The 23,556-nt window shown below is 44.3% G+C and overlaps 1 protein-coding gene across 9 annotated transcripts in view; it reads left to right on the top strand.

The window, feature by feature from the left end:
* Positions 1–23,556, top strand: part of SORBS1 (sorbin and SH3 domain containing 1) — a 248,800-nt gene that overhangs the window by 192,037 nt on the left and 33,207 nt on the right. For 6 of the 9 annotated variants that reach the window (XM_049855953.1, XM_049855954.1, XM_049855958.1 and 3 more), the window contains 4 exons: positions 6,376–6,425; positions 15,238–15,410; positions 18,061–18,146; positions 21,497–21,664. In XM_049855953.1, coding sequence (XP_049711910.1) covers positions 6,376–6,425; positions 15,238–15,410; positions 18,061–18,146; positions 21,497–21,664 — 477 coding nt within the window. Of the gene's footprint in view, positions 1–1,109; positions 1,176–1,741; positions 1,844–6,375; positions 6,426–15,237; positions 15,411–15,934; positions 17,411–18,060; positions 18,147–21,496; positions 21,665–23,556 lie in introns of all 9 variants that reach the window. The other 3 variants (XM_049855957.1, XM_049855960.1, XM_049855961.1) reach the window with 2 other exon arrangements.

The following is a 23,556-nucleotide window of genomic DNA, read 5'->3' as shown; positions in this document are numbered from 1 at the left end:
GATCACCAAATAAGAAATGCCAAGTCTAAATAGGGAGAACAGGAGGGTCCACCCAGTGGTGGGATGAACGCTTATGCCAGGTTTCAAAGTTAGAACTGACCCAAAGCTTCTGAATGTCCCACCCTCCCAACCCCTTCCTCCTCACACTTTACATCATCTCTGGGCTGATACGTGTGTTAGGAATGAAGCTCTAATTCTAACATGAGAGATTAAAAGAGAAAACAGAAATAACCTCACTGTGTACCGTTCAAGTTTAAACTGTCCTCTCTAAGAGGGGTGGAAAGTATGTCTGTATCAATAATCAAAACCAAAAACCAAACCCACTGCCGTCGAGTTGATTTTGATTCATAACGACCCTATAGGACACAGTAGAACTGCCCCATAGATCTTCCAAGGAGCGCCTGGTAGACTCGAACCACTGACCTTTTGGTTAGCAGCTGTAGCTATCAAATTCTATCTAAACTGTAAAATGAGAATTTTAAAACAACTGGTGTGAAATTGTGTATACAGTGCAGTATTTAACACCCATGTTGTAAGTAGATTTCATTGCCACGAGAGGAGAAAAACCACAGAAAGCATATTTAGTCCAGCTTACCAAAAAAAAAAAAAAAAAAAAAAATTTTTTTTTTTTTTTACCCTATTACTAATTACAAATTACTAAATTCACACATTTTGTTACAACGATGAATTTTACAGCGGGAAAGACTGCTTCAAAAATGTAGACACTCCAGTGTCCGTCTTAGTTAGAAAAGAACAATGAGGAACTGAAACCTTTTTGTTCAAATTGATGTTAATGCTTTCCTTCTAATTTTTTTTTTTTTCAAGTTTTTGCTATTTAGGTTCTAACAGTTATTTACTCTTGAGACATAGATATAGAAACAAACTTTCTAGTTAACGTCCCTGGCTCCTGAGTTCTCCACGGTCCCTCTTAGAGGAGCCTTGTGACCTTAGGCGACCTTCTTAGAACAGCCCACCCTGTTTGCTTTTGAGTTCACCCCTCTGTGTTGATATGGTTCTCCAAGTGTGCCCCTCTCTGTTTGAACAAGTCTCCGTCTTTGTCTTTATGTCTTTATGCTCATTTCTTCATTTCCTCCTCTGCTTCCCGTCAGCCTCCCAAAAAGATATGGGATTATACTCCTGGAGACTGCTCTATCCTTCCTAGAGAGGATAGAAAGGTAATTCCGCCGCCTCTGTGGTGTGTGCGTGCTCTCTAGCTTTGGTTAGTGTGTGTTGTGGTGTGGTGTTTTTGTTTGTTTTCTTTTTTTTAAATTTTTTTTTTTTTTTTTTTTGGTGATAACTTTTTAAAATTTTTTTGGCTTGGTGATAAACAGTTTAACAAAGTAGTCTCATAGAACCTATGCTAATGTCTAAAGATTTTGAAAGAAGTTATTTCTTCTGGCATATAACAATTACCACATTCGCCATACTTTGGAAAGAGAGAACGTAGGTATTTCCGTAAAGGTAGGTTTTGTGATATTTATCGTTCTTCTCTTTAGCAAGTAAAATAGATTTTAGAAGCTCCGATTACTTCAGGATTTATATTTTATATGCCTAATGTTGCTTTCTCTGTTTTCATGTCTTTAAACTAATTTCTAGTGAACTCTTGTGTTTTAGTCATGCCATCTTTGCCTTTTTAAAGTGTAACACTAAAAAGTTCATTTTTTTCAAACTTAACCTTCCATTCTTTCTCCCCTTCCTCTAAACTAAAACATTTTTTCTGGTCTTTTCTTTCTTGAACCAGACTAATCTAGACAAAGATCTCAACCTCTGCCAAACAGAGTTAGAGGCAGATTTAGAAAAAATGGAGACGCTTAATAAAGCACACAGTACAAACCTGTCACAGGTATTTCCTAGCTTTTCTCATGCCATCAGTTTCTTTCAAGCTGTTTGTTTTCTTCTTTGCTATGAACAGTTTTGGATGTAGTCGAGGCGATGGATGGTTATGCTGTTTATTTTAAGTTGCATGGCTTTCTGACTCCTGTTTTAGATTTCTTCTCCCCAGTGTTAATCTTTGCTTGGATTTCTTTTGAGCTGGAGTCTTCCTTAAAGGGGATTTTTCAAATATATGAAGCATGACTGGTGACTTCAGCGACTTGTACCTCCCTCCCCACCCCCCTTACCATTCTCTTCCTTTGCTTTCAGGAGGCGGCCCTTTTAAATTCCCTTCCTTCACCTCTGCATGCCTTCTCTGAATTTTCAGAGAGCCAGTTTTGGCAGTTTCCTTGGCTTCTTTGCAGCCCTGGGAGATGCCAACCTCAGAGATCAGTTTCAAAAGCAGCAGGCATGATTTGAGTGCCTCTCATTTTTTTTATGTGCATGGCGCTGTCAGAGCAGTAGTATTTGTCATTTTAAAGATCAGAAAATTCTTACTGAAAGATTGCACTCCAGAGGCCAGGCAGCCTGGCCACAAAGAAGTGTTTGAAACTCAACCTGCATGGATGTCTTTAAAGGGAGCTATGTCAAGATGTGGTTTATTAAATGGTGTGTCAGAGAGGGAGTCCAAGGTAAAGGTTCCCAGGGGGAAAATACTAAATGTTTGGAAAACTGTCCCCCCACCCCCAGGCTCCCTGACAAAAACAAAAAAGCTTACAAGGAAGGATATCTTTATAGGAAATAAAGGATTGTGGACACTGCAGAAGAAGCCAGGAAGATCCACAGGTGGTGGCAGGAAAAGTGAAAACTGCTAATTGACCCATGTTATAGTTGAGCTGAACACACAAGGTGGTCAGGCCATCGGCCTGAGTGAGTCAGTATACAAAGTTATGTGTCAGAGACCAAAATCAGGGAAGGGACAGAGAAACCAGGGGATTGTGGCTGCAGCCAAGGAAAGCTGAGGTAAGAGGGCCGGAAGCTGAGTAGCTGCAGCCAGATCCGGGGAGTTAGAATTCAGGAATCCAGAGAGTCACCGGAGGATGAGGGAGGCAGAGGTTAGGCCCAGGAATCAAAACTGGAAGGAAGCACCTGAAGTGAGACATGCAGTGTGCATGATCGAGGTGATGGGGGAGGGGACTGGAACCAGGTGCAGCCACTATGGGATTGAACATCTGAGGTGGGAAGTAATCACAGCTAGTTCTAAAGTTAGGGCTGTGGCTACAGGTGGGCTGGGCACAGTATGGGAGCTCTGAGATTACATGTTAGCCAAAAGCGAAAATGGGAGCATTTCTTGTAGTCCAAAATTGTAAGAGGTTCTGTAACACATGTAAGGATGAAAGACACTAGGTAAGGACTAAACTGCAACCTCCCTGAGGGCACAGACTGTTACTGCACCTGGAACCCTGCCTGGGGCATAGTGGGTGGGCAAAGAAGTATCTGATGCATAAATGAGTCATCTTCAAATTAGTCCCTAAAGTGCATAAGACATGCTGTGGAGGGTTCTAAGTCAGTATAAGAAATGAATTTTGCCCTCAGGAGCTTCACAGTTTAGTCGGACACTCGTAGGTAAGATACCCAACAGTACACCTCAGTGCTTGCTAAGAGCTGAAGGAAGGGGATGGGCTCTAAGTGTGAGAAGAGAGAGAAATCTTGTGGAAAATCAGGAAAGGCTTCTCAGAGAAGGTTAGCAGAGATCTCAGAGGATGTCTAGAGCTTAGACATGTGGCAAAGGAAGGGAACATTCATTTTGGGACATAGTAAAAGCATTAGAGTACAGAAGTGGACGTGTTTAGGATATATTCAAAGGATAAGTAGACAGGTTCAGCTAGATTTGAAATTTTGGGGTGGGAGTAGTGAGAGGCAGGTTTAGAAAAGAGAGATTGTAGCTATTCATGAAGCAAGGCTACAGAGATGGTTGATTCTGCCCTCAGACCAAAGAGGTAATTCAGGAAGTGTTTTGGGAAGGTAGGTGGCATTGTTCTAGAGAGGCTGAATTGAAGGAAGAAGAACTTGGAGTGTGAGAGGCAGTGAGGGGGCTACCGTGGTAGCCCAGGCATGAGTGGTGGGAGCCTGTACTGGCACTGGACCAGCGTGAAGGGAGGGGAAGGGCAGACATGAGAGAAAATGCCAATGGCACATTTTAATTAATTGGTGTGAAGAACAAAGAATTGGGGGGATGGAACAGAGGTGGGAGGCAAGACAACTCCGTGATTTTTTCACTGGGCAGCTGGAAGAGTAGAGGTATCAGTACATGACGTAAGAAAGATGGGAGGAAACCAGTGCAGGAGTAAGTTAGTTTTGGTAAATTACTTTTGCGGTGTTGGTCAGGTATCATACAGGGAGCATCCAACAGACAGTTGGAAGTATAAAGCGGTCTCATGAGATGGGCAAGGGCTTGAGAAGTGGATTGGAGTCACCTTCAGAGAGGCAATGGTTGAAGCCCTTGGAGCAGATGAAGCATCCGAGGGGGAAGCATATTGAGAGAAACAGTGAGAGACCAACAACTGTCTATTGGGGTATACTGACATGGAACAGGGTAAGAAGGGCAGGGGCAGAGGAACAACAGTTCGGGGAGGTAGGGGGGAAAGTGAGTGATGGAGCAAGGGGGAAAGTATGAGAAATATCCAGTGCTCCAGAGAGGTCCAGAAAAGCAGACCCCAAGGGAAGGTGAGTAGGTTTGATACTTAAGAGGTTTCTGAAGCCTTTGGAGGTTGCTGGGTAAGTATGTGGCAAAGAATCAGGGGACTCCACAGGGGTACGGCTCTGATGGAAAAGATGGATATGATCGAAGAATGAAGGAAGAAGTTCCCAGAGAACTCAAAAAAGTCATGCAAAAGTTTTTCCAAGATGCACCAGGGACAAGCCATGGTATTGTCAGTTGCCTCTCATGCATGCAGGAGTTGGACAATGAGTAAGGAAGATCAAAGGAGAATTGATACATTTGAATTATGGTGTTGGGGAAGAATATTGAGTATACCATGGAATGCCAAAAGAACGAACAAATCTGTCTTGGAAGAAGTACAACCAGAATGCTACTTAGAAGCAAGGATGGTGAGATTTCATCTCACATATTTTGAACATGTTATCAGGAGGGACCAGTCCCTGGAGAAGGACATCATGAGGGTCAATGATAAAGAGGAAGACGCTCAGTGAGGTGGATTGACACAGTAGCTGCAACAGTGGGCTCAAACATAGCAATGGTTGTGAGGATGGTGCAGGACTGGTTAGTGTTTTGTTCTGTTGTGCGTAGGGTTACTATAAGTTGAAACCAACTTAACAGCACCTAACAACAATACAACATGGTCATCAAAGGTAGCAGAAGAACCAGGATGGGACAGGTGCCAAGGGGTGGGAGGCTCAGATAATGGGCAGGTAAGATTAGTGCAGCCAAAAGAGCTGGGAGGTTGGATGTGGAGGTAAGAAAGGGCGCCCTCTCTGAGGAATAATGGGTGAGGGGGAGAGTATTCATCTTGGAGCAGAGGTGCTCTCAGAAATGAAAGGACCCAACAGGTTGAGAGAGTGTTTCATCAGGCAGAGGGCCAGGTGGTAAGCCCCTAATGAAGGTTACCTCTCCCTCCCTGTCATCTCTTTCACAACCTCCTTTTTTTTTTCCCTCTGAGTTTCTCTCCTTTTCCCCAAATGTCTTTTCTCCTCCAGGTAGCTTTTTTCATTTATATGGTCACTATTAGACATACAAATATTTTTTAAAATTAATTTTTGCATTGATTTATTCAACTACCATGTTATTTTAAGAAACAAATACATTAAACCCTTTGTATTTTTTTCTCCAAGACAACAACAGAAACCCTTAAGTATATAATTATGTTGCTTTTTCTCTGTTAATTGTTTTCTTCTTTTTGGGAAGTGGCCCATAACTTTATAAAACCTTCCCCCACCCGTGCCAAAATGATCATTAACAGGCTTTGTGAAATTGCATTTCTCCCCATTTGCACCCTTCTAAACCTGCAGGCGTAAACAAATTATCTCAAGACAGTGTGGTATTTTAAAATTCACTTTGTACATTCTGTACCTAAAGAGTTGGATGACTCTCCCTCTGGGGGTGGCACCTGGGGCACATGAAGGAACCTGTGATGGGTTTGGCAGGAGAGCTTGAGGGTTAAGGAGAAGCTGGTGAAGGGTGTGCTGTGGTAGGAACACTAATGCACGTTGGCCAAGTAGTGGGCCATCCACTCAGTGGGTCTGCGACTTGAGATAAATGCAAGCCAAGAGGTGGTGTCCTGACCCATCCAGAGGCCCTTGGCTGCATCCACTGGAAGGGGAAAGACCAGAGAGTAGGTGAGCCCACCTGCCCAGAAATGCCCTCCCAAAGAAAGAGACCACCACCCTCCATCAGCACTGAAAACCTTTCCAGTCAGGTTTCCTGTCTCCCCAAGGTACTTAACTGAATTAGAAAAGGAAGGCAACTGCTCTCTTTTTCCCCTTGGTGTGAAATATCTGAGTCAAAATAAATCGTCTTTACTTTTTTTTTTTTTACATCTACAGAGCTCAGCAGTCAGCCCCACTCCAGAAACTTCTTCAGAGCCTCCTGGATAGTAAGTTGCCACTTTGTTTTTATAGCTTCATGTATAAAATACCAGAAATGGAAAGAGGCTTGTGTTTTAGACCACAAGTATGTTTTATTTGTAGCAGTCCAGTGGCTTCGAATGATGTACAGTTTGGTGACAAATTGCAGTGTAATTAAAGTCTTCAGATTACTTTTCTTCTGTCCTTTCTTCCTCATCCAATTTAATTTTGTGGTGATTCATACTACCTTTGATAAGTCTTTCCCTGCATTACTATCTTTACATTTAGAATGTGAGTTAATTTGTTGAGTTTAGAATTGAAACTGTAATCTTTTGCTGATTCTTGGGCGGGGGGGTGGGGTGGGAGGGATGACTGAGGCAGATGGAATCTGATGTAAAGGTTGGGGGACGGTGGGGTTGGGTCCTAGGGCTGGGCCTCATGGGAAAGATGGGGCCAAGCAGGAGGCTGACGTACCTGATTCTTTACAGAGATGTGAATGGATGTCCTTATACTGAATCTTAGGACTCTTGAGTGATAGTGTGTACACACCCCACTCACTGCATGGGGTAACCACCAGCCCCTCGCTCTTCTCCCCTCCCCAAACCGCCCTGACTCCTCTACCAGATTACTTTTCTGAGTACTTTGCTGTGCAGTTCTTGTCCCAGTTCAACATTTTGGAGCACTACCGTTACCCTGGTTACGTGCCTGGTAAATGGCAAACATTTTAGCTTGTACAGATAGTCCCTAACTGAACTTCTCTATACTCAATCTCAGGTTAGTACCTCTCCTGGCACACATGTCTATTGCCATATACCTGAATTATTCTTTTGTGTTTTTATAATTGCTGATAAATTATAAACACCTCGAAGGCAAGGATTATGTCTCCACAGCTCCTGGCTCAGTCTTACATACCAGATGGATCCAGTAGATTTGGAAAAGGAGCTTGTTCTGGAAGGAGCACTTCCCTATCTTACCACCATCGTGTCTATAATCTTGTTTTGTGAATACAACAGGGGAGGGGCACAACTGTTTATTACCTGTGCTGTCTGAGTTGGGTAAATCCAAAACAAGCAGAGTTCACCTGTTCAGATAAGAAGCCTGGCTTGGTGTGAATGCTGAGTTTATGGATTTTTTGACAAGTGTTATGGTCACTTGGGCATGTCCTACCTACCTTGCCAAAGAAGGTACTTTGCAAGAGGAGTTTCACTTGAAAGTCAATCACTGGGATTTGGGTATTTCAGTGAAATAATGGAAAAATCTTAATCCTCTTAGAGTAGTAATCAAAAGCTCTAGTTAGATTTTTTATGTTAATTTACCTTCTATAAATATGTGCGCTTTATTATTACTATACCCCAGAGCATAAGAAGAAGTTGAGATGTATTAAGACGGCAGATAGAGTGAATGTTACCTGCTTTAGAGGTCAGTTTCTGCCTTGGAGAAGGCCAGGTATAAAGTCTCTTGCTCCTACCCTGGCGGTGGTGGTCAGGCCACCAATATGACAAAGACACGTCAGGCTCAGATATGGCATCAGGACCTCCTCCCCTCTCTCCTCCCATGATGGGCTCTGGGGCTCAGCCTCTCTTTTTAAGTTATGGTAAATATCTACGTAACAAAACATTTGCCATTTCAGCATTTTTTACATGAACAATTCAGTGGCATTAATTACAGTCAATATTGTGCAACCACACCGCTATGCATTTCCAGATTTTTCTCCTACCCTTAACGGAAGTTCGATGCCCCTCTAAGCTCACTCTCTTGAAGAGTTTCAAACTGAGCTGTGCCGTCAGCTCAAAGTATGACAACAGTCACATGCCTTTTAGATCCCAGAAATGTGTTTTCAGAGGTGAAGCCAGCCAGATGACCATAGGTATCTTAGCCATCTAGTGCTGCTATAACACAAATGCCATAAGGGGATGGCTTTAACAAAGAGAAATTTATTCTCTCTCAGACTAGTAGGTTACAAGTCCGAATTCAGAGTGTCAGCTTCAGGAGTTGGCTTTCTCTCTTTGTCAGCTCTGGAGGAAGGTCTTTGTCATTAGTCCTCCTCTGGACTAGGAGCTTCTCTGTGCAGGAACCCTGGGTCCAAAGGACACACTCTGCTCCTGGCTTTGCTTTCTTGGTGGTATGAGGTCCTCATGTTTCTCTGCTTGCTTCTCTCTTTTATGTCTCAAAAGAGATTGGCTTAAGACACTATCTCATCTTGCAGCTCTCATCAGTGTAACTGCCACTGATCCATCTCATTACATCATAAAAACCAAAAACCAAACCAAACCTGTTGCCATTGAGTCAATTCTGAGAATTTCCAAGTAGTGGATTTGAACTGCTGACCTTTTGGTTAGCAGCTGTAGCTCTTAACCACTACGCCACCAGGGTTTCCCGTTACATCAGAGTGATAGATTTACAACACATAGGGAAATCACATCAGATGACAAAATGGTAGACAGTTATATAGTACTGGGAATCATGACCTAGCCAAGTTGACAGATATTTTGGGGGGATACAATTCAATTCATGACACTAGGTTACCCGAGGGTAAAGGGCCTTTTCAAAGCCACGGCTCCCAGCAAACTCCCCTAGCTCCCAAAGACCGCCTGTTTGTGCTCGGCTAGTCACTTTGACTGGAAACGCTGGTGGTGTAGTGGTTAAGTGCTACGGCTGCTAACCAAAGGGTTGGCAGTTCAAATCCACCAGGCACTCCTTGGAAACTCTATGGGGCAGTTCTGCTCTGTCCTACAGGGTTGCTATAGGGTCACTATGAGTCGGAATTGACTCGACGGCACTGGGTGTGGCTTTTTTTTTTTTTTTTTGATTAGTCACTTCGAACATCCTGACTTCCCAGCACCCAGATGGGCTTTTTAACCAGATCTCTCCTTGTCCCTGCTGTTTTAGGACGGCTCACTACTAACCCGGAAACCCTGGTGGCTTAGTGGTTAAGAGCTACGGCTGGTAACCAAAAGGTCAGCAGTTCAAATCCACCAGGTGCTCCTTGGAAACTCTGTGGGGCAGTTCTGCTCTGTCCTGTAGGGTCGCTATGAGTCGGAATTGGCTCGACAGCAACGGATTTGTTTTTTTGGTTTAATGTTAACCCTGCTGCCCAGCCTCCCCGGCCTACCCTCCCACCCCCACCTTCCTGGAATGCACAAGGCAGAAAAGGCTGCTTCAGGTGGCCAGCTGAGTAAATTCCTAAGCTTTGGTAGATCTAATAAGATGACTATTAGAAAATAAAAAAGGCATAGTGGCAAATGAACAAAATAGACTATTAGGGTCAAAAGAGTTCAGAAGCACTTTTGGAAATGGATAGTGGTGATGGTGAATATAATTAATGCCACTGAATTGTACACTTAAAAATGGTTAAAATGGCAAATTTTTGTTAATATGTTTTATCACAATAATAAAATTATTTAGGAAAAAAAAATTCAGAAGAAAAAGCTACCACTGGCTGTTAGGTTTAGGAACACAGGTCTTGAATAAAATGATAATCTTAATGATTTATTGAGCAATTACTGTGTGCCAGGTTCTATACTTAGCACTTTATATACCTTACCTCATGTAATCCTCTCAGCATCCTAGGATTGTTATTTTTAATCTCCATGTGATTGGCAAGGAAACAGACACATAAAAGTGGCATAATTAAAGTGCCCAAGATCACACAGCTGGTACATGGCAGAGCTATATCCAGAGTAGGGGCAATGAAGTTCTAGGCCAGGGGACTGAGGTCGGCAAGAAACTCTCATCTGTACCATGCTGATTTAAATTTCAGTAATTTATAGAAGCCTTATATAAGGTTTCATGGTTTTGAGCTTTTAAAAAACAAGTTAGCAACTATTAGTAATATTTAACAGGATTGAAGGGCACTAATATAAACCGCTTAAAAGAGAAAATGGTTTCAGCCATTCTAAGTATTTATGTACATAAAGATATTTGATGTGTTAATTTACCCAGCACTTTCACTTATATCATTGAAATAATCTCCAAAAACCTGTTTTTCAGCCTTAGTCTTCCTTTCATGAAATACTTAGCAGGAATAGATGAGTTTTCCTTCTGTTGTTCTACCATTTGGGGAGTTTTCAGTAATCAAGCTTGGTTTTCTCCCAGTTTGTTTAAATGAGTAAGATGTTTCCATATTTGGAATTAGTGTGGTGAAGAGCCAGCTTTAAGTGCAGTGTCTGACACATAGCAGGTACACCGTCTGTACCTGCTGGATAAATGAATGGGTCTATTCATCTCGCGTTGCTAGACTCTACCTTACTTAGAACAGGCAGGCAGCTTGCAAACTGAGTCAGACCCCTTTCATTGCTGGACGGGAACGATCTGTTGGAAGAAACGTTGGCGGGACTTGACTTAATCCAAGGAATGAAGAAAGAGGAGTCACCGATGGCACAGGTCCGGAATGTTGTGGGGACTGGAGAAGTGATGGTGTAGTTTTAAATCCACTTTCATATCTTGGACAGACTGCAATTTAGAATTTATTAATTAACGTTAAAGAAAACAGGGAACAGGACGGAAGAAATTCACCTGTAATCTCAGTATCCCAATACAACTATCATTCCTTGCCCTCGAAAATTAAATGTTTTATAGTTGCCTCAAAGTGAATGTGCAGTTTTGTATTTTATTTTTATATTTCGTATTTTTTTTTTTTAGTGACTACTCATTTTCATCACTGTTTAGCACAAGTCTTTGCCTAACCAAAGAGTTTTACTATATTTGACCCGCAGGTGGCAGTCAAGAACAAGCTGCTCTTTCCTAAGTGGTGATGATGGAAAAAAAAAAACCCGTTGCCATTGAGTCGATTCTGACTCATAGCGACCCTATAGGACAGAGTAGAACTGCCCCGTAGGGTTTCCAAGGAGCGCCTGGTACATTCAAACTGCGGACCTTTTGGTTAGCAGCCGTAGCTCTTAAACAGGGTTTCCAAGTGGTGGTGATAGAACTGTGCAAAAACTAAAAAAAAACACATTGCTGTCTAGTCGATTCTGACTAACAGTGACCCTATAGAAAAAAAAATTTTTTTTTTTTTTTTTTATAGGCAGAGTAGAACTGCTCCATAGAGTTTCCAAGGAGCAGCCGGTGGATTCGGACTGCCTCCCTTTTAGTTAACAGCTGAACACTTAACCGCTGCGCCAGCAGGGCTCCCTGAATAATGCCTTTTTCCCTCAATCTAAGAGCAAAACGCAAATCATTACCTGAAGAACTATATGAAACATTAGACATTCTCCTGGACAAATGTGTCAGAAATCTGTGTGTATGTAGGCATTTAATTTACAGAATATTTATTCAACTGATACTTATTGAACCATAGTGCTATGCACCAGGCATGCAAAGATTAGTAACATAAACTGCCTGCCCTCAAGGGTCCAGAGTATAACTGAGGAGACAAACTTGCAAACAGCTATCAAAATCCAGTGTAATTGTATTGTCAGGGACCCCAGGAGGGAGTGAGCACCTCTGTCTTGTGGGGAGGAAAGGTCAAGGAAGTCTTTAGAGGGAGCTGCTAATAAAACATGAATATAATTTAAAATTTTCATGCAGTACAAAATGTTAATGATGAAACCTTCCTCTTCAGATAGATTCCTTCTCCCTAAAGCCACAGTTAACAGCAATTACTTTCCACCTCCCCTTCCTGAACTCACCCAATGGTTCTGAAGAGTGAATTCAGTTCCCTGAGGGTGGACTTTTGTGTCTGTTTTGCTCTGCTGAATCTCCACTTAGGAGAGCAATTGACACTAGGTAGGTGCTCAATAAATATTTGTTGAGTGAATAAACGAGCAGTGAAATGACATGAGCAGATCATTTGCAGAAATATTGCTGGAAGTGCTTTGAAGGTGATTGGAGGGAGCCCAGGCTGGAGGAGTGATGGTATACATACTGCAAAGGTATGGGTGAAGTGATGAGAAAGAGACACCAGGGATACAGAGAGGGAAGGGACTGGTGTGATCTGTGTCTGGAAGAGGGGTAGACAGGACTTGGTGACTGATTAGGTTTGGGAAGCAAGGAGAGGAAGAAGGAATGACTCCCTGGGCTTTCAGCTTGGGTGATGGTAGGTGGATTTTCAGCACTGGAGAAAGAACCGAACTGGATTTAGTTTGGGACAGTTGGGTTTAAGATGCCTAAAGGACATCTAAGTGAAGAAATCTAGAAGGTGGTTGAATGTATGTGTCTGGAGCTCAACAGAAAGGTCTGTATAGAAAATGGATGTGAAGATGGGTTTCTTGGACAGTCTCAAACACTTGTTATTTCTGCAGATGAAAGAAATTCAGGCTGAGAGAAAAAGATTGTTTCCAAGTATTTTCATAGCTAATTTGCCTCACCTGATCCACATTCCTTGCTGGAGTCAAAGTGGAATCCCAGACTTCCAGTATCCCACCTCCACAGCCTGCCTGTGAGAACGGTTGGAAACGATGACCCTTACATGATTTCTCTGTTCTCTCCTTGGTCTTACTGTGAGTGTATGTTCATTGAATTCCCTTGAAACTCGGCAGCCAGCTCTGCGTCTTAGCCAGAGGGTAAATTTGCTGCCCTGGCTCAGGCCGGTCTGCTCAGAGCTGAGTTTCTGAACGTAATTTATTTTGTTAAGTAATCAGTAGCTGCTAATCCTGACTGGGCCTTCCTCATCCAGCCTGGGGTGTCAGTTTGTTTTTCTCATTCTTCTCTGACCTGCTTGGACACAGCAAAGATCTAACAATTCTATAACCTTGGGCAAATGTCTTCACCACCCTGGTCTTCAGTTTCCCTTTTTGTACAACGGGGCAAATGATGCCCACCTTTCCAACATTAGGAGAACTGATGAGGGTGCTAAATTTAAAAATATTGTTCTAGAGTTACTAGGTGTTGTTTCTAAACAAGGAGCTCTTCATTTGCAAAGTGTTCACATCTGGTAAAAGCTTGTTGGCTTTTGTATCAGAAAGAAAACAGTTGATTGTAGCTGGTCCATGCTGAGAGGCTCCCTTAGTGCTGGTTTGTTGTCCTGGTGGGGAAACAGGAAAAAATGGTGATAATGGGTGGAATAAAGCCTGAGAGTAGAGTAAGGGGAGAGAGGGTGCATTCTGACAGCCCTTCTGGTAGCCAGTAAAGTAGAGGAAATGTGAGGTCAGGCAGCCAGTTATAGCCTAGAGTCATGGCTGAAGGAAGTTAAGAGGAGCTAGGGAAGATGGATAGGAATCCTGGGGGCACAAGCAGTTAAGCCCTTGGCTGCTAACTGAAGGGTTAGCAATTTGAACCTACCTAGCAGCTCTTCAGGAGAAAGACCTGACAATCTGCTTCTCTAAAGATTATAGCCAAGAAAACCCTATGGGACAGTTCTACTCTGTTCTATAGGGTCACTATGAGTCAGAATTGTCTCAATGGCAATGGGGTTTTTGTTTGTTTGTTTTTGAACTTCTCCTTGGTCATGGGGAAATGTTATAAAACAATGACCGAGAATACTATCTGTAGAGTCTGACGATATGGGTCAAGTTTCAGGTCTGCCATTTTACTAACTGTGCTTTGACAAGAGATGGAATCCCTCAGTGCCTCAGTTTTCTCATCTCAAAAATGGAAAAAAATAGGATCTTTTTGTGAGGATTAGAGAGAGAATGATTGTCAAGCATTTAGTCCTGTGCCGCCCACATAAGATGTCTTGCCAAGTGGTGTGTAGGGTTGCTATTGCTGTCATTATCTGTGACCATGGGGGCTTAGGCCAGCTGTGTGAAGTACAAAAAAATTCCATCTTTGACGAGTGAGTATAAGGAAAGGTGGATGGATAGATGAGTGATGAAAATGCAGCCCAATGTTCATTGCAGAATCTAGGTGGTGGGTATATGTGTGTTCACTATTACAATTTTTCTATGTATTTGAAATATTCATAATAAAATATTGGAGAAGGAATTTCATCAAGCTGTGGATCTTCAGAGGTTAAAAAAAAAAATAGTGTTGATACCAATAGACTGAAATTCAGCAGATTGAAATGCAGCCTAGCAGAAGCCTAAGTAATTGGGTGGGAAACTGGTCATTGGCTTATCTGAGAAATGTGTGTGTGTGTGTGTGTCTCAATGTGTCAGTGGCTGAGGGCATAGAAAACTGGGATTAGGAGAAGGGAAGGGCTCAACAAGTTTTCTTAATTTTTTTTTCCATGCCCCACCTCATTCCAAAAAGGATTTGTGGTAACTTGCAAAAATATGATAAAAAATAAATGACGCCTATAAGTGAACTGTAGTTTATACTCGTAATACATGTCATAAGTTTCTGAACACATTTTGAAAGAAGTGGGTGCAGAATTTGGCTGTGTTAGTAAGAGAACATAGAATGGAAGGCTCCAGCTTCTCTTGGTCTCTGATTTTCCCAGAGGCCCAGGGCAGCTGAGCCCCTTGTTATACTGCTGATTGTCAGATGATTTTAATGCTCTATCAATCAAGTTGTTTGTGAAGAAAACGCAGGAAAATAGTCCAAGTAGTGGACTTGAGATAGCTGACCCTGGCCAGCGCCACGTCAGAGGCTCCACTCATGCCCTGGGCTGGGCCGACTTGTGTGCAGCGCCGGGCCCCCAGCCTGCCCTCCTTTCTCCCTCCCACCCTCCCCCGGCGTTGTTTCACAGAGGTGTTTTTTTACAAGCACAAATACAGTCCTCTCAATTAGAGCACTTTCCTGTTTAGACAAGTTTCCTGAGCACTCAGGGCACCAGTAGGCCCATCCTGTCTGTAGAGATCTACGTCTACATGAGAACGCCCTTTAGAAAGGGCAGTGTGTGATTAGGGGGCCAGCAAGTTGTTTTAGTCCTCAGCTGATAATGTGCTTTTGAGAAAAATGCTAACTCTTACCTTTTTTTTCCCTCCTTTTCTCTCTTTTTTGAAATTATATTGTTCATAGTATATATTCTTCCAACTTCCATGCAGTGAAGAGGGAATCAGATGGGGCCCCTGGGGATTTCACTAGCTTGGAGAATGAGAGACAGATTTATAAAAGTGTCTTGGAAGGTGGTGACATCCCTCTTCAGGGCCTGAGTGGGCTCAAGCGACCATCCAGCTCGGCTTCCACTAAAGGTAATTGAGTGACTCCTGTAGGTCTCTGTGTCCCGAACACACCTGTCACCATGGTGGTGGTAGTGGTGGTGGCTGCGGTGGGGCAGCTGCCGGCAACTGCGATAGGCTCTGACCTGTTCGGATCCTTATCCAGGCCTTTGAGTCCTCGATATCCCCTCCCCTGTTCTCTCACCGGCCATTTTTCTTTCTGGTATTAATAGTTTCCCTTCCCTTGAACCCCCAACCTTGCTGTCCCTGAAGCATCTCTCTCTCTCTCTCTCTCTTTTTGTTCTAATTCCCTTTTCTTAGAATTAGCTGAGCTTCAGCCTTTCCTGACTTTAGCAGGATGGCCATTTTTTTGTTGTTGCATCTTTGTACCTGCTTTGCAGCACCAGTTATTTTGCTTCCAGACATGGACTGGAAATAAAAACTAAAAAAAACCCTTAAGAAAAATGAGCATGTTCCCTCTCCCCCTTTTTTTTTTTTTAAGCAGCTTTCAGCTTTAACCTAATGGGTCTGTTTATTTTATTCTGCATGCTTACCAGTGGACCGTAAAGGTGGGAATGCTCACATGATTTCTTCATCTTCAGTTCCTAGCCGAACGTCTTACACTAGCAATGCTTTAGGCCCTGTGTGTAAACACAAGAAGCCCCTCTCCGCTGCGAAAGCCTGCATTTCGGAAATCCTTCCTTCCAAATTCAAACCCAGGCTCTCTGCTCCCAGCGCTCTTTTGCAGGAACAGAAAAGCATACTGTTACCTTCTGAGAAGGCTCAGAGCTATGAGAACCTTTGCGTTTCAGCTTCTTTAAATGATTCCAGAAGAGGCCTCCCCCTGCATGTGGGGGGAAGCATCGAGAATCTGCTCACACGCTCCCGGCGGGATTATGACAGCAAGTCAAGCAGCACCATGAGCCTCCAGGAGTACAGCTCCAGTGCCAGGAGGCCCTGTCCTCTCTCACGAAAGGCTGGGATGCAGTTCTCCATGTTCTACCGGGACATGCACCAGATCAACCGAGCCGGCCTCTTCCTGGGCTCCAGCTCCTCCTCGAGTGTGCGGGATCTTGCCTCCCACTTTGAAAGGAGCAGCCTGGCATTGGCCAGGGGCGATCTGGGCCCCAGCCAGGAGGGCTCAGAGCACATCCCCAAGCATACTGTCTCCTCCCGCATCACAGCTTTTGAGCAGCTGATTCAGCGGTCCCGGTCCATGCCGTCCCTGGACCTGTCCGGCAGACTGAGCAAGTCCCCCACACCTGTGCTGTCCCGGAGCGGCCTAACTTCAGCCCGCTCAGCCGAATCCCTCCTTGAGTCGACCAAGCTCCAGCCCAGGGAGATGGATGTGATGAACCCCAGTCGGGTCTACGCCTCCCCAACATGTAGCAATATGGCGGACCCCACCCTGGGCTTCAGGGGCCTTGTACCCTCTGACCCCCTCTCAGTCTGCTCTGACGAGCTAGACCACTGTTCAAACATCTCCAGTGACAGTAGAGAGGGCAGCAGCAGCAGTGTCCACGGAGACTTCCCCAGACATCGCCTCAACAAGTGCAAGGGCACCTGCCCGGCCTCGTACACCCGCTTCACAACCATCAGGAAGCACGAGCAGCAGCAGACCTCCAGACAGCCTGACTGGCGCCCAGACCCCAGAAGCGACAAAAGCATTCTCCTCAGGAACATCTACCTAATGAGCCCCCTGCCTTTTCGGTTGAAAAAGCCCCTCCAGCACCCCTCCAGACAGTCTTCCTCTGGTGATTCCGCAGGCCCCTTGGCGTGCCAGAAGCTAGACCACCCCAGTCAACCCCTTCAGCACGAGCTCTCCTCCGGGGGGAAGCCCTCTGTTCCCAAACGCCTGTCTTCCCGGTACACCATGGAAAGGCTCAGCCAGATCTCAGAGCCCCCGCAGGAGAGACAGGCAGTGCCAGAGGACTGCCTAAAGGCCTTTAGTAATGGGAACACTGTGCCGTTCTCAGACAACGGCCTGGACAGGAACAACAACCCTCAAAGTGAACTGGGAACGTCCTGCGGAGGTGGCATTTTGTGTCTTTGACTAGTCTCACCTCATCTGTGTCTCCACTTTGCTTGCTTTCTCCCCCCTCCCTTGTGCCTTTGGTGCTCGTTTTCTGGTCTGTCCTTTGTTTTCTGTTTGTTTTGCTTGGCAATTAATCATGGCTCGTAGTGGCTGCACTTCTTTAAAAACAAAGTCCCCGTGTCATTTAGACTAACCACCAAACTGTTTTGAAAGAAAAATTGGCCGTTTAGCTCATCTGGGAAATTCAGCCATTGGAACTCTTGAGCCCCTTGCAGTTTGCACCAATCCCCAACTTTCCCCATGGTTTTTTGAGAGGCAGCCTGTCTGGGTGGCCCTGTCTGTGTGTGAGTGCACGGTTTGTCCCTGTAAGATACTGCACGCCTCTCAGTAGGACACTTTTTCAGAGAAGGACCTCTCTTTTTGCTCACCTTTTGCCTTCTGATTAGTTGTCTTTGTATTAAACTAGTTCACAAGCAGATCCAAAAGGGGGGTGGTATGTTTTCTTCAGAATTTGATTATTGATCAATAATGACTGTTAAAATCTTGGTATTTATAATTGGTGAAAGGTTAATAGCTGGAATTCGTTTCCCAACCTGCTTTCCTGAACTAAATCACTGCCTGTATTAATGCTGCTTTGTTGTTTTGAAGATTCAGAATCACCAAGACATTTTATACCAGCTGACTACTTGGAATCCACAGAAGAATTTATTCGAAGACGTCATGATGATAAAGAGGTAAATCACATCTTTAAAATTTCTTAGCTCTTCCTCAGCTAAAAATAGGAAGGAAGTAAACGTTCTAGGCGCCTGCCTGAGAGGGGAAATGGCTTCGCTATTAGAAGCAAAGATTGAGTCTTCATTGTGAATTGTGATATGACACAGGTTCAGTCACTCCTCTTCTGGTCTACTTACCTAAAAAATCAGACTGAGTTTCCTACGGGCACTGGGATATGAATGCCAAGTCTAGCCAGCACTGCTGCACCTGGGCGGAGGGACAAGGCGGGTGCAGGAAGAGGTTGTTCAATGCCTTGTAGGTGGGAGACTGGAGTTTGCTTCCCTCTTTCATTCCTTCCCTCCCCAGCCTTGATGTTCTATAGGGAAGTCTACCCACATATTTCTCCAATATTTCTCACCCCTCTATTGACTAAAACCAAACTAAATGCATTGCTGTCAAGTTGATCCTGACTCATAACGACCGTATAGGACAGAGTAGAACTGCCCAGTAGGGTTTCCAAGGAGCGGCTGGTGGATTCAAACCACTGGCCTTTTGATTAGCAGGTATAGCTCTTAACTGCTGCGCCAGCAGGGCCCCAAAGCATCGTTTCAGTGTGGAAGGATGCAGGAGGAAAATGAAAAAGCATAATGACCATGATACATTTTCTAAAAGTTTAAAGCAGTTGCCTATAACTCTACTGCTTTTAACTCAGAAGATAGAAGATACCCCAATAAGCACTGATAAACCCTAGCCAGGAGCTTCAAGCTGCAGACCTTTCTCGAAGCTGCTGAAATGTCTGTGCCGTAGTGGTGTGACTAACAGGGCAGAGAATGGAGTCCATTCTCTCCGGGACTTAGGAAGACATGATTCTACATATTTGGCAAATGAGCAAATTCACAAGCTCTGTTGTCATCAAATGTTGATATGATAAATGCTTTCTGAACTTTGCATTCCCAGAGGAACGGTCCTATAGAGTAAACGAGGCTCTTCTGTCCATTTTCCTGTAATCAATTAAGAGATGGAAGAATGGCTTTGAACGCAGTGGTGGCAGTTGGGGAAGGGTGCTCACATCCTTTAAAGTCTGCCCCTTTCCCTTTAAAGTCTGCAGTCCTCTTTCTGTGTTCTGCTCTTTTGCTGAGTGGACTTTCCTAAAGGGATTTAGGATAATGCTGACGTTGAGGGATGCTGAACGATAGTAATCATTGCTGCCAGATGGTGAGACAAAGGTCAAAAAAAAAAAAAAAAAAAATGACTGTACCTCTCCCCCTTGCCAGGCACAGTCCAAACAGTGTTGGGTAAGACACCTGTACCTGTCTGTGGAAGTAGACAAGAGGAAGCATTTGATGTGTTGGATTATTTGTAGTAACGAGACCAAAAGATCACAATGAGTGTCCATCGTGCCACAGAATCGATTCATGTATTTAGCTCTTTGTTTAAGTATTCACTTAATATCTCAAGATGTAAGATCCCCACCTACATAGGCCCAGGCTTCTATGTGAATGAAGATGAAATTCCGTTTTAGTAGTATCAACCCTAGTATCCAACATGGGAGGTTTTGTGGTGGAATTGTTGCCTACCAGGTGGGAGGCATATTCTACTTACTTAGCAATTAACGTAATAAAAGCTGCACATAGACGGTAAGCTGCTTGTGCCCTGAATAAGATGAACTCACAGATCCTTAAAGGTTCCCTGTTCTTATCCATAGTTTTTGGCCTGTGTTTAAACTATGGGGATGATGGATTTACTGAGGTCAGATTTAAGCTCTGGGTTGGGAGCTATGTTCCATTTGATATCCACTTTTTTTTTTTTCTTTAATTATATTTAACCCTGGTTAGAGCATCAGGGTATTGAGCAAGGGCATAAGGTGGCCTCAAGCATCAGTCTGTTTCCACTGGTGTAGAACAACTCAGAATGCCCAGCCAATAGTGTGTTAGTCCTGGAACTTTTTTATGTAAACTCTTTATTCTTAACACTGATGTAATGGCGTTTCTGAAAATAAGAACATGCCAGCCTTGCTGACATTAGTGATCATCTCTCTAACGCTCTTTTTTTTATCCAGGAAAGGACCGTGGCAAGGTGTAGTGGCTTGCCCAAGACCACATAAGTTACCTGACACCAGAGGCAGGGCTCCAGATTCCTAGGCCAGTGCTCTTTCCACAGCCCTGTGCTTTGCAAAGCACTGTCTCATATCTATCCTCTTTTGGACTTTACAGCAACTTACCTGAGCACTTTAGCCATTTGATGAGTTGTCAACTTTAGTATTTGTAGATCCTGAAGAAAACAGGCCCACCATCCTTTCTAGATGTCACTTGAGGTATATAATTGCCTGCTGGAAGAATGCTGGATAGCCTATTAAGCATGCTAAGAAGTATCAGTTCTAATGAATACTTTCTGACAAGAAAAGTTAACCCTAGGAATGTTAGGTTAGTATAGTGTAAGAAAAACACATTAAAATTACATCATAGGATCATTTCCATAGGTAGCAAGAGGGCATTTGGTGAAATGCAGCCTTGCTTAATTTTTTAAAAAGGCTTTTAAAAATAATGTGGGAGAGAATATCTCTTCTAACCCCAGGTACCATTATTCTTATTTTATAGACTTACATTCCACCTCGTTCTCCTAACCTTGGCTACACCCCACCTAATGAAGAAATAGTTAAGTAAGAAAGTACATAACTGATGCTCTCTCTCAGGCATATAAATGGCCTTTTGTGCGTGTGCTAAGACCTCCTAAGGGAAGGGTTGGCTGGCCTAGGAGAAGGGGTGTCATGTTTTCTGAAATGGGCAGTTCTGCTCTTTTGAGCATGTTAGAGTAGCAGACATGGGAATCACAAAATGACCTAGCTGCCACCAACCCCATAGCAGATTCAGCTGGCCTGATGAGGGCAAGGGGACTCAGCCTCTCCCTGTTCCCATGATGGGAATCCCTGTGGGCACTCCTCACTGCCTCTGCCAGGTAAGGCTAGCACTTCCAGCCTCCCGTTGCAGCCCAGCATGGTCGTGAATGCTCTGGACTTAGCCCCTGGCTCACCTAGCCTTTGCTTCCCATGGATCAGGAAGCAGGAGGCTCCTGGCTGACCCAGGGGATGATTTGCCAGGCAGTGTAATTGTATGGAATTCATCTTTGCCCTTATCCCAGTTTCCCCCAGGTTTCTCCTGTGCCGGGCTGTCTCCTTCCCACACAGAGGGCACGGGAAGTGGTTAGGTGGGAACGTAGCCATTGTGGCTAGCTGTAAAGCTCCTCTGACATCTGACCCTAAAGGTTTCCTCCCTGTGGTCCCAGCACCTTTTACCTCAGTTGCTTTTATTGGCGGTTTTCTAGTACCCTGGACCAGATGATTCACTGCCCATTTTATGCAATTTCATGGCAGAAACTTTTAGCGGACCAGAGACGACTTAAGCGCGAGCAAGAAGAGGCCGATATTGCAGCTCGACGCCACACGGGCGTCATCCCGACCCACCATCAGTTTATCACTAATGAGCGCTTTGGGGACCTCCTCAATATAGACGATACTGCAAAAAGGAAATCTGGGTCAGAGGTCTGTTTTGGTCACCTCGATCTGCTGCTTGACTCAAAGCAATATTGCTTCCCGCCCCGGCATCGCCCTCATGTAGGCCGAAGTAGTTCTCCTAACGGCATCTGTCATGCTGGCTGCGCTTAGGCTTGCTCTGGCTCTTCCATGGCTGGTACAAGGATGTGATACCCATTATGCCCCGTGTTCTGTATGTTCAAGCATGCCTGGCTGCGGGACCGGGATCTGCTGGTGCACCCCTCATGCATGCCTGTAGCGTGTCAGCTGCCTTCATGAGCCCAGTCCTCTCCATCCTGCATTTTACCACCGATGCTGTACGTTCTGCTTAGAACCCTTATGCTTTAGTCCATATGCATTAGTAGCTTATGATATAGATGGTTATGACAGTCTCCTTTGAAGAGATGGAAAAGTGACACTTGATATTCCAAAAGTTGGCTAGCAGTGCTTTCCTTACGCCATTTACAGAGGCCCTGAAACATAGTGACATTAACACTGTAGTATCGGAGAACAATTCTGCTGCTCACATACAGGTGAACTAATTGTATAACATGTTCAGTAGGGCTGAAACACCTCGCTGCAGAGTTCTGAAACCCAAGGAGTTTTGCAGTTAGGCTAAGCCTGCAGAGGGTAAGAGACCTCTGAGAGATGTTTCATTTGTTCCCTTAATTTTGTTGTTTCTCAACTCAGCTTACAAAAGCTTAATATTATAAAAGGAACAGAGGACAACAAGCCTTTGAAGTGCCTTGGCCTCCTGCTCTTACGTTGAAATTCCTGTGCTGGCCAAGTGCTGCGTCTGGCACAAGAGTTTGTGTTTTGCCACCTGACCCTTAAGCAGCTCTGCCAAAGGTTATCTGCTTTCAGGGAGTTGTGTATGGGGAGCTTGGAAGGAAGGGAAGGAAGTGTGCACAGGTTTTGTAACCTTTCAATATAATTTGGCTAATATTTACGTTTATGTCTTTTAAATGACAGAGGCATTACCAGCTATTCATCAAATGGCTTTAAAAAAAAAAGAAAAAGTATCTGGGAAGAAGAGATAGACGGAACCCGATTAAAAGAAGGAATGCTGGGGAGGGGAAGGAGACTCTAAAGTGATGGAGAAAAAGAAACTAACGGGGAAGAAGCAAGAGCTAGGAAGTGTCAGTCACCTGCCAGGGAAGGACAGCCCCTTGGCCCTCAGTGCTTAGCATCTCCTCAAAGCAGCTGTGTTCTGAAGGCTCTGGTGATGGTTTGTCCACATTTACAGGCCTACCTGCTTCTGAGTGATAAAGGAAGACATGGGAACAGGCAAAGGTACTCTAGGGCTGTATGTCTGCAAGTATAGATAATACATGCAAATGAAAATGTAAGCATGGGCAGAGGCAAGCTCTACCTAACCCACCCTACCTCTCTTCTTCTAGAGCAGTGATTCTCAAACTTGACCTAGCATCAGAGTCCCCTAAAGGGCCTGCGAATTTACATTTCTAGTAAGTTTCCAGGTCATGTTGATGATACCATTTGAGGGACCAGGCTTTGAGAATGTCCTAGAAGTTGACTGACATGAGAAAGCAGAGACCAACACTCCCAGGTGCACCATACTGTATAGACGGACTTCAGTCCCATTCAGTAGTAGAACTCAGTTGACAACTAATTCTGTGTAAGGCCCTGTGGGGAGGCAGAACAGGACTCAGTCCAGGCCCTCAGGGGAGCTGGTAGTTTAGTGGGAGAGGTACCATCAACTATTTCTCTCCCATAGTAACATGATGCTCTGGGAGCCAGAGGAGGGAAAGATGGCTTCAGCTTCAGGAACAGTTAGGAAGATGAGAAGGGAGATGATGCTTTGTACAACTAACTATGACCCGCATGTATCTTAAGAATTCAAGAAAGTCAGTGTCTGTCAACCTTGAGTTATGTATAGATTC

Source organism: Elephas maximus, chromosome 16 (assembly GCF_024166365.1).
Source record: "Elephas maximus indicus isolate mEleMax1 chromosome 16, mEleMax1 primary haplotype, whole genome shotgun sequence".
In the NCBI taxonomy this organism is placed as follows: domain Eukaryota; kingdom Metazoa; phylum Chordata; class Mammalia; order Proboscidea; family Elephantidae; genus Elephas; species Elephas maximus.
The sequence above is the reverse complement of the archived record's forward strand: the minus strand, read 5'-3'. Positions and strand labels throughout refer to the sequence as shown.